Source organism: Entelurus aequoreus, linkage group LG27 (assembly GCF_033978785.1).
Source record: "Entelurus aequoreus isolate RoL-2023_Sb linkage group LG27, RoL_Eaeq_v1.1, whole genome shotgun sequence".
Lineage (NCBI taxonomy): Eukaryota > Metazoa > Chordata > Actinopteri > Syngnathiformes > Syngnathidae > Entelurus > Entelurus aequoreus.
In genome coordinates, this window is record NC_084757.1 from 27,495,434 (window position 1) to 27,507,039 (window position 11,606).

General features: G+C 40.6%; 1 protein-coding gene across 2 annotated transcripts in view; it reads left to right on the plus strand.

Moving 5' to 3' along the window:
• LOC133644513 (retinoic acid receptor RXR-gamma-B-like) overlaps positions 1-11,606 on the plus strand; it is a 142,141-nt gene that overhangs the window by 89,806 nt on the left and 40,729 nt on the right. For both annotated transcript variants that reach the window (XM_062039044.1, XM_062039045.1), the window contains one exon: positions 3,057-3,304. In XM_062039044.1, the coding sequence (XP_061895028.1) occupies positions 3,057-3,304 (248 nt within the window). The remainder of the gene's footprint in view (positions 1-3,056; positions 3,305-11,606) is intronic.

Genomic DNA, 11,606 nt, shown 5'->3' on the forward strand with positions numbered 1-11,606 from the left:
GTCTTGCTGAAATAAGCAGGGGCGTCCATGGTAACGTTGCTTGGATGGCAACATATGTTGCTCCAAAACCTGTATGTACCTTTCAGCATTAATGGTGCCTTCACAGATGTGTAAGTTACCCTTGCCTTGGGCACTAATACACCCCCATATCATCACAGATGCTGGCTTTTGAACTTTGCGCCTATAACAAATCCTTTTCAACTTATATTCAATTGAATAGACTGCAAAGACAAGATATTTAATGTTCGAACTGAGAAACTTTATTTTTTGGGGGAAATACTTATTAACTTAGAATTTAATGGCAGCAACACTTTGCAAAAAAAGTTGTCACAGGGGTACTTTTACCACTGTGTTACATGGCCTTTCCTTTTAACAACGCTCAGTCAACGTTTGGGAACTGAGGAGACCAATTTTTGAAACTTTTCAGGTGGAATTCTTTCCCATTCTTGCTTGATGTACAGCTTAAGTTGTTCAACAGTCCGGGGGTCTCCGTTGTGGTATTTTAGGCTTCATAATGCGCCACACATTTTCAATGGGAGACAGGTCTGGACTACAGGCAGGCCAGTCTAGTACCCGCACTCTTTTACTATGAAGCCACGCTGTTGTTACACGTTGCTTGGCATTGTCTTGCTGAAATAAGCAGGGGCGTCCATAATAACATTGCTTGGATGGCAACATATGTTGCTCCAAAACCTGTACGTACCTTCCAGCATTAATGGTGCCTTCACACATGTGTAAGTTACCCATGCCTTGGGCACTAATACACCCCCATACCATCACAGATGTCTTTGAACTTTGCGCCTAGAACAATCCGAATGGTTCAGTGATTCTTCGGCATACCACTGGATAGTGGTACACTTACCACAGTTTGAGAAGAAACACTGTTATCAAGGAAGGTTTTTATTATTTACTCAAACATATCGGATATACCAATTTTACAGTCATGTGCCATGCCCTTGTTTGTGGTCACATTTGACATTTGTGTCACATGCCTCAACATTGGTATGCAAAAAAAAACCTGTATGTGTTTGAGTCACTGACTTTGGCACTTTGGGTGAAGACAAAATTTTTACGGTACGGCATAAATGGCCGCGTGCGCATCTTGGTATTTGTGGCAATGGACATAGGTTGGCCTCACAAGCTACAAGGACGGGCGTGAAATGACGCACACTTGGTCCCGTTAGCCCGATGACTGACACATTTCTTAAGTAGGTCATCTATGCAAATGCCAGCCCTGTCAGTTCACATCAACAGATCCCAAGCAAGGTCAGCACCGAGGGACCTAAAATCCGAAGGGCCTGACTCGGTCTCGGTGCATAAATAAAAGTATACATATGAGTATCACCGCCCTAGTGGCTCCCTGGAGCATTTTTTTTTTAAAAAGGATTGGAAATGGAAAAAGATGGGGGAAAAAATACTTTTTTCTGTTTTAGTATGTTTTTTGTTTGAGGACAAACATGACACAAACCTTCCGAATTGTTAGAAAGCCCACTGTTTAATATGTTTGTGTGTATGCTTCACTCATGAGAGTATTTGGTGAACACTGTTTTGTCCTACTAATTTCGGCGGTTCTTGAACTCACCATAGTGTGGACTGTGACACAACAGTTTGTTTACATGTAAAATCTTCCCACCTTATTTGTCTCATTTGCCTGATTAGCACTCCAACAAGTCAATAACATCAACAAAGCTCACCTTTGTGTATTCACGCACAGCATAAAACTTTTGGTGGACAAAACTTAGACTTAGACTTCCTTTTTATTGTCATTCAAATTTGAACTTTACAGTACAGATAAGAACGAAATTTCGTTGCATTAGCTCATGGTAGCAACGGAATTTCGTTCTTATCTGTACTGCAAAGTTCAAATTTGAGTGACAATAAAAAGGAAGTCTAAGTCTTGTCCACCAAAAGTTTTATACTGTGCATTAATGCACAAAGGTGCGCTTTGTTGATGTTATTGACTTGTTGGAGTGCTAATCAGGCATATTTGGTCAGTGCATGACTGCAAGCTAATCCATGCTAACATGCTATTTAGGCTAGCTGTATGTACATATTGCATCATTATGCCTCATGTGTAGGTATATTTGAGATCCTTTAATATCCTTTACTTTTATCCTCTCTGTACTGTATGTAATTTAGTTTTGCATGTCTCATGACACATTTCAGATAGTTGTTTGTGTGCCATGTTGTTCCAGACCACAGCAAACGTTACCCAGCTTGCCAAAGATTGTAATAAATCTATTAAAAGAACTTGGACACACACATCTATACCTTTGGCCATTAAAAGCCAGTCATTTCCAGGAGTTATCTCACCTTCTGAGTAGCCTCTGATTTACTAATTTTTTCTAATGTTGTAAAAATGTGTAGAATAATTATTACATTTCAACATTTCTGTCAACTAAGATTTGCTTCAGCCTGCGACACAGTCATTTTGATAGTAGGCTAATACAGCTAATATAGACACTTATGTCATGTGTTGCCTTCATTATAAGACTTATATATGGCTTTTCATTTTTTGCGGCTACAGACAGATTAGTTTTTTGTATTTTTGGTCCAATATTCCAAGTCCAAGATTTCTCATTGTTATCCCATTGGGGTTGAGTTTTTTCTTGCCCTGATGTGGGATCTGAACCGAGGATGTCGTTGTGGCTTGTGCAGCCCATTGAGACACTCAGGATTTAGGGCTATATAAGTAAACATTGATTGAATATGGCTCTTTCAACGTTTTGGGTTGCCGACCCCTGCCTTATGCTGTGTTTAGAACTCAGTAGTTTTTACACAATGCGATGCACAGATTTGTATAATTTATATACATTTATAGTTGAAGGATATTTGTGTATGTACCACTTTTACAGAATGTGATGTGTAAATGTGTGATTGATTGACATCATTTTTAAACCTACAGTAAATACCGTACACGCTCCAATTAATATCTCTAATCCAAGTCTCCAACAAACTACTGAAGTGTAATCATTAATTCGTAATATCTCCTACTATTTTATAGCTCTTTTCATTTTTCTGATCACACCCTAACCCCGCTGTGCTTCCTCTTGCAGACTGTATAGGGCCGATGACCACGGCCCACCCTCACCCGCACTCGCACCCCCCACCAATGGGCGGCATGGTCGGCCACCCGTCCGTAATCAGCACCTCCAGGCACCTGCCGTCCCCCATGTCAACCTTGGGCTCCCCGATGAACGGCCTGGCCTCGCCGTACTCCGTCATCACCTCGTCCCTGGGATCGCCCGCCGTATCGTTGCCGTCCACGCCCAGCTTGAATTTTGGACCTCTCGGCAGTCCGCAGGTGAGGGAAAAGTCTGTGTTCGATTGGATTCATGCTAGGTTTTAAACAATGGAAATGTCAAGGCCCTTGTACTACAAGGGATCCTGTGTCAAACTCGAAACCCCGGGGCCAGACATTATCCGCCACATCATTTTATGTGGCCCGCCACATAATTTTATGTGGTCTGACCCATTATTTTATGTAGTCCGCAACATAATTTATTGTGTGCCATCACATTATTTGAGGTGGCCTACCAAATTATTTAATGTAGAACCGCCACATTAATGCATGGTGCCTGCTACATTATTTAAAGTGGTTCGCCACATCATTTTATGTGGTCCGCCACGTTATTTTAAATGGCTCGCGACGTTATTTTATGTAGTACGCCACATTATTTATGTGGCCTGTCACATCATTTTATGACTACCCACTTCATATCATGTAGTCCGCCACATTACTTTAGGTAGCCTGTCACATCATTTTATTTGGCTTGCCACATCATTTTACGTGTGTGCCATCACATTATTTGAGGTTGGCTACCAAATTATTTAATGTTGCCCACTACATTAATTCATGGTACCCGCCACGTCATTTTATGTAGTTTGCCACATAATTGTATGTGGTCTGACCCATTATTTTATGTAGTCCGCAACATAATTTCATGTGTGCCATCACATTATTTGAGGTGGCCTACAAAATTGTTTAATGCTGCCCGCTACATTAATGCATGGTGCTCGCTACACTATTTAATGTGGCTTGCCACATAATTTTATGTAGTTTGCCACATAATTTTATGTGGTCTGACCCATTATTTTATGTAGTCCGCAACATAATTTAATGTGTGCCATCACATTATTTGAGGTGGCCTACCAAACTATTTAATGTTGCCCACTACATTAATTCATGGTACCCGATACACCATTTAAAGTGGCCTGCCACGTCATTTTATGTAGTTTGCCACATAATTTTATGTTGTCTGACCCATTATTTTATGTAGCCCGCAACATCATTTAATGTGTGCCATCACATTATTTGATGTGGCCTACCAAATTATTTAATGTTGCCCACTACATTAATTCAAGGTGCTCGCTAGTTATTTTATGTGATCCGCCACATTATTTTTTATGGCTCGCGACGTCATTTAATGTGGTGCGCCACATTATTTTATGTTGCCTGTCACATTATTTTATATGGCTTGACACATCATTTCATATGGCCTGCCACATTATTTTGTGGTCCGACCTATTATTTTATGTAGTCCATCCATCCATTTTCTACCGTTTGTCCCTTTCGGAGTTGCGGGGGTCCGCCACATTATTTAAGGAGGCCCGCTACACTATTTAAAGTGGCCCGCTACGTCATATGATGTAGTTTGCCACATGACTGTTTGTGGTCTGACCCATTATTTTATGTAGTCCGCAACATAATTTCATGTGTGCCATCACATTATTTGAAGTGGCCTACCAAACTATTTCATGTTGCCCACTACATTAATTCATGGTACCCGCTACACTATTTAAGGTGGCCCGCCATGTCATTTTATGTGGTCCGTCACATTATTTTTTATGTCTCGCCACGTCAGTTCATGTAGTCCGCCACATTATTTTATGTGGCCCGCCACATTATATAAAGTGGCCCGCCACATCATATTATGTAGTTTGCCACATAATTTTATGTGATCGGACCCATTATTTTATGTAGTCCGCAACATCATTTCAATCATGTGTCCCATCACATTATTTGAGGTGGCCTACAAAATGATCTAATGTTGCCCACTACATTAATTCATGGTGCCTTGTGAAAGTCCGCCACATTGTTATATATCTCGCCACGTCAGTTTATGTAGTCCGCCACGTTATTTTACGTGGCCTGTCACATCATTTTATATGACGAGCCACCTCATATTATGTGGTCTGCCACATTATTTTATATAGCTTGCGACGTTAGTTTATGTAGTCCGCCACATTATTTTACGTGGCCTGTCACATCATTTTATATGGCTTGCTACATCCTTTTATGCGACCCGCCACATTATTTTGTGGTCCGACCTACTATTTTATGTAGTCCGCCACATTATTTTATGTGGCGTGCTACACTATATAAATTGGCCCGCCACGTCATGTTATGTAGTTTGCCACATAATTTTATGTGGTCTGACCCATTATTTTATGTAGTCCGCAACATCATTTAATGTGTGCCATCACATTATTCGAGGTGGCCTACCAAATTATTTAATGTTGCTCACTACATTAATTCATGGTGCTCGCAACATTATTTAATGTGGCCTGCCACATCATTTTATGTGTCTCGCCACGTCAGTTTATGTGGCATGTCACATCATTTTATATGGCTCGCCACCTCATATTATGTAGTCCGCCACATTATTTTACGTGGCCTGTCACATCATTTTAAATGGCTTGCTACATCATTTTATGCGACCCGCTACATTATTTTGTGGTCCGACCTACTATTTTATGTAGTCCGCCACGTTATTTTATGTGGCCCGCTACACTATTTAAAAATGGCCCGCCACGTCATGTTATGTAGTTTGCCACATAATTTTATGTGGTCTGACCCATTATTTTATGTAGTCCGCAACATCATTTAATGTGTGCCATCACATTATTCGAGGTGGCCTACCAAATTATTTAATGTTGCTCACTACATTAATTCATGGTGCTCGCGACATTATTTAAGGTTGGCCTGCCACATCATTTTATGTGTCTCGCCACGTCAGTTTATGTGGCATGTCACATCATTTTTAATGGCTCGCCACCTCATATTATGTAGTCCGCCACATTATTTTACGTGGCCTGTCACATCATTTTAAATGGCTTGCTACATCATTTTATGCGACCCGCCACATTATTTTGGGGTCCGACCTACTATTTTATGTAGTCCGCCACATTATTTTATGTGGCGTGCTACACTATATAAATTGGCCCGCCACGTCATGTTATGTAGTTTGCCACATCACTTTATGTGGTCTGACCCATTATTTTATGTAGTCCGCAACATCATTTAATGTGTGCCATCACATTATTCGAGGTGGCCTACCAAATTATTTAATGCTGCTCACTACATTAATTCATGGTGCTCGCGACATTATTTAAGGTGGCCTGCCACATCATTTTATGTGTCTCGCCACGTCAGTTTATGTGGCATGTCACATCATTTTATATGGCTCGCCACCTCATATTATGTAGTCCGTCACATTATTTTACGTGGCCTGTCACATCATTTTAAATGGCTTGCTACATCATTTTATGCGACCCGCCACATTATTTTGTGGTCCGACCTACTATTTTATGTAGTCCGCCACATTATTTTATGTGGCGTGCTACACTATATAAATTGGCCCGCCACGTCATGTTATGTAGTTTGCCACATAATTTTATGTGATCTGACCCATTATTTTATGTAGTCCGCAACATCATTTAATGTGTGCCATCACATTATTCGAGGTGGCCTACCAAATTATTTAATGTTGCTCACTACATTAATTCATGGTGCTCGCGACATTATTTAAGGTTGGCCTGCCACATCATTTTATGTGTCTCGCCACGTCAGTTTATGTGGCATGTCACATCATTTTATATGGCTCGCCACCTCATATTATGTAGTCCGCCACATTATTTTACGTGGCCTGTCACATCATTTTAAATGGCTTGCTACATCATTTTATGCGACCCGCCACATTATTTTGTGGTCCGACCTACTATTTTATGTAGTCCGCCACATTATTTTATGTGGCCCGCTACACTATTTAAAAATGGCCCGCCACGTCATGTTATGTAGTTTGCCACATAATTTTATGTGGTCTGACCCATTATTTTATGTAGTCCGCAACATCATTTAATGTGTGCCATCACATTATTCGAGGTGGCCTACCAAATTATTTAATGTTGCTCGCTACATTAATTCATGGTGCTCGCGACATTATTTAAGGTTGGCCTGCCACATTATTTTATGTGTCTCGCCACGTCAGTTTATGTAGCATGTCACATCATTTTATATGGCTCGCCACCTCATATTACGTAGTCCGCCACATTATTTTACGTGGCCTGTCACATCATTTTAAATGGCTTGCTACATCATTTTATGCGACCCGCCACATTATTTTGTGGTCCGACCTACTATTTTATGTAGTCCGCCACATTATTTTATGTGGCGTGCTACACTATATAAATTGGCCCGCCACGTCATGTTATGTAGTTTGCCACATAATTTTATGTGATCTGACCCATTATTTTATGTAGTCCGCAACATCATTTAATGTGTGCCATCACATTATTCGAGGTGGCCTACCAAATTATTTAATGTTGCTCACTACATTAATTCATGGTGCTCGCGACATTATTTAAGGTTGGCCTGCCACATCATTTTATGTGTCTCGCCACGTCAGTTTATGTGGCATGTCACATCATTTTATATGGCTCGCCACCTCATATTATGTAGTCCGCCACATTATTTTACGTGGCCTGTCACATCATTTTAAATGGCTTGCTACATCATTTTATGCGACCCGCCACATTATTTTGTGGTCCGACCTACTATTTTATGTAGTCCGCCACATTATTTTATGTGGCGTGCTACACTATATAAATTGGCCCGCCGCGTCATGTTATGTAGTTTGCCACATAATTTTATGTGGTCTGACCCATTATTTTATGTAGTCCGCAACATCATTTAATGTGTGCCATCACATTATTCGAGGTGGCCTACCAAATTATTTAATGTTGCTCACTATATTAATTCATGGTGCTCGCGACATTATTTAAGGTTGGCCTGCCACTTCATTTTATGTGTCTCGCCACGTCAGTTTATGTGGTATGTCACATCATTTTATATGGCTCGCCACCTCATATTATGTAGTCCGCCACATTATTTTACGTGGCCTGTCACATCATTTTAAATGGCTTGCTACATCATTTTATGCGACCCGCCACATTATTTTGTGGTCCGACCTACTATTTTATGTAGTCCGCCACATTATTTTATGTGGCCCGCTACACTATATAAATTGGCCCGCCACGTCATGTTATGTAGTTTCCCACATAATTTTATGTGGTCTGACCCATTATTTTATGTAGTCCGCAACATCATTTAATGTGTGCCATCACATTATTCGAGGTGGCCTACCAAATTATTTAATGTTGCTCACTACATTAATTCATGGTGCTCGCGACATTATTTAAGGTGGCCTGCCACATCATTTTATGTGTCTCGCCACGTCAGTTTATGTGGCATGTCACATCATTTTATATGGCTCGCCACCTCATATTATGTAGTCCGCCACTTTATTTTACGTGGCCTGTCACATCATTTTAAATGGCTTGCTACATCATTTTATGCGACCCGCCACATTATTTTGTGGTCCGACCTACTATTTTATGTAGTCCGCCACATTATTTTATGTGGCCCGCTACACTATTTAAATTGGCCCGCCACGTCATGTTATGTAGTTTGCCACATCATTTTATGTGGTCTGACCCATTATTTTATGTAGTCCGCAACATCATTTAATGTGTGCCATCACATTATTTGAGGTGGCCTACCAAATTATTTAATGTGCCTACATTTAATGTCATCCACCATGTCATTTCATGTGGTCTGCCGCATTATTTTATATGGCTTGTGACGTCATTTTATGTGGTCCGCCACATTATCTTCTGTTGCCTGTCACATCATTATATAAATCAATTCTTTGTTACTTTAATAAGCAACTAATTAATGGCGAATATGATCCCCATACTAAAGTGTTACCTTGTTGCCTAGTTCCTGAGTGAACTACATATCTTTAAATGGGAGAATGACAGAAACGTAAACAAAATGAACACAAAATGGGTTCCTGAGAGAAAAAGAGCAGCTTGTATGTTTATTTGATTTCATGCTCTGTTTAACTCTCCCAACTCATTCTTTTACGTCTTTTTATGATCCTGTCTAGTAACGTATCCTTCTGTGTGTGAGTCTCATGTAATGAACTAAAAGGTTGTGTGTTGATTGTCCACAAACATATGCTTCAGAGGCTGAATGGAGGCCAGTGCTGCAGGGCCCAGCACACAATATCCTCTACATATGTTCCAATGACAGTATGGATCCATGCCTGCAGGGACCGTGAGGGTTAATACTACAGTATGCCGTGATGGGACCCGTTCTGACCATCCATTGGGTCGTTGTGGAATATTTGTTCACTGGTCACGCTCGACGTCGGTCAGCCTCCTCTCTCGCCGATTTAAATTAACTAATTGCTGCATCATAGTCATATCACTCTGTGCAATTCACACAGAAAAGCGGCACATTACCTTAACCTCAGTGTGATGTGATGCATGAAATAGACAAGATAAAATACTTGTCGCACGGCGACAATTGCTTCCAGCTAGTGTTGTCCCGATACCAATATTTTGGTACTTATTTCGGTACTTTTCGGTACTTTTCTGAATAAAGGGCACCACAAAAAATGGCATTATTGGCTTTATTTTAACAGGGTACAATAAACATATGTTTCTTATTGCAAGTTTGTCCTTAAATAAAATAGTGAACATACAAGACAACTTGTCTTTTAGTAGTAAGTAAGCAAACAAAGGCTCCTAATTAGTCTGCTGACATATGCAGTAACATATTGTGTCATTTTCCATTCTATTATTTTGTCAACATTATTAAGGACAAGTGGTAGAAAATGAATTATTAATCTACTTGTTCATTTACTGTTAATATCAGCTCACTTTCTCTTCTAACATGATCTGTCTACACTTCTGTTAAAATTTAATAATCACCTATTCTTCTGTTGTTTGGATACTTTACATTAGTTTTGGATGATACCACAAATGTGGGTATCAATTTGATACCAAGTAGTTACAGGATCATACATTGGTCATATTCAAAGTCCTCGTGTGTCCAGGGACATATTTCCTGAGTTTATAAACATAATATACATTTTAAAAAAACGAAAGAAGATGTTTTGGTGCCAAAAAATATCAACGTAATCATAGTAGTATCGACTAGATACGCTACTGTACTTGGTATCATTACAGTGGATGTTAGGTGTAGATCCACCAATGGCGTTTGTTTACATTTTGACGCCGGTGAGCTACGGTGTGTAGTGAAGCAAGTTTAGCTGCGGGCCATATAAATTATTTAGAAGTGGCTAAAACACTGCAGACTGTGGCTGGACTTTAGCCGCTAACTAGCTAGCCATGTTTTAAAGCACCTCTTCCTGAGGGCGTTTCAGTGTTACCTTTATCGTTAGTTTTTAAGCCAAAATGCGTCCGTTCTCCCTTTTCTGTCTACACACTGTGTCTGCTTGTAAGTACTCCGTGATTCTGCGCTGCCGAACATGCTCCTCTGCTCGTAAACCAGCAATCACACGACGTGACGACGACGCGAGCGCTACGTTTTGGAGGCGGTATAGTACAGAAAATGATTAATTAGTATCGCGGTACTATACTAATACCGGTATACCGTACAACCCTACATCCAACACAACAGGGATGTAGTTTTTTTATGTTAAACTTAACCGGTTGTGTCATGTGCTTCTACACAGACACCATCCTGCCTCCGTTTTAAGGCACTACCTCATCCGGAAGCTGTAAAATTGGTGGGTCACCACCTCTAATCCTGTGACTATGCTGATCTGTGTGAAAAGCTAAAAGTGGAGCTTTTAATGTTAACGTTTGAAATGGGCTACTGTTTAACTCCGACAATTTGTGAGGAACTGTTGTGATGTACTTTTTAGTAAGGTTGCCTTGATGTGATATTAACTTCCGAGATTAGCAAAAAAAGCATCGGATTATATCGGCTTCTAAAGTACCAATGATTGTCACACACACACTAGGTGTGATGAAATTTGTCCTCTGCATTTGACCCATCCCCTTGTCCACCCCCTGGGAGGTGAGGGGAGCAGTGAGCAGCAACGGTGGCCGCGCCCGGGAATCATTTTTGGTGATTTAACCCCCAATCCAACCCTTGATGCTGAGTGCCAAGCAGGGAGGTAACGGGTCCCATTTTTATAGTCTTTGGTATGACTCGGCCGGGGTTTGAACTCAGTCTAACCACTAGGCCACTGAGTAGGTTTCTTGTGAAATGCAAATGCAGCTGTGATACAAGCAGTCCTGCACTGCATTTACTCGTGCACAGCTGCACAGACAGTTCATATCTAAATGTCATCCAATAAGCGCGCAAGGTTGGTCTTACTCTTGTCTTGTATTTTAGTGAAGACATTTACAAAAGGTAAACATGGTTGGCTTTACTGTAGGCTACCAGGAGCCAGGAGTTACACAACATCTAAGCACACAATAGCACACAATATAGACAGTCCTTAATT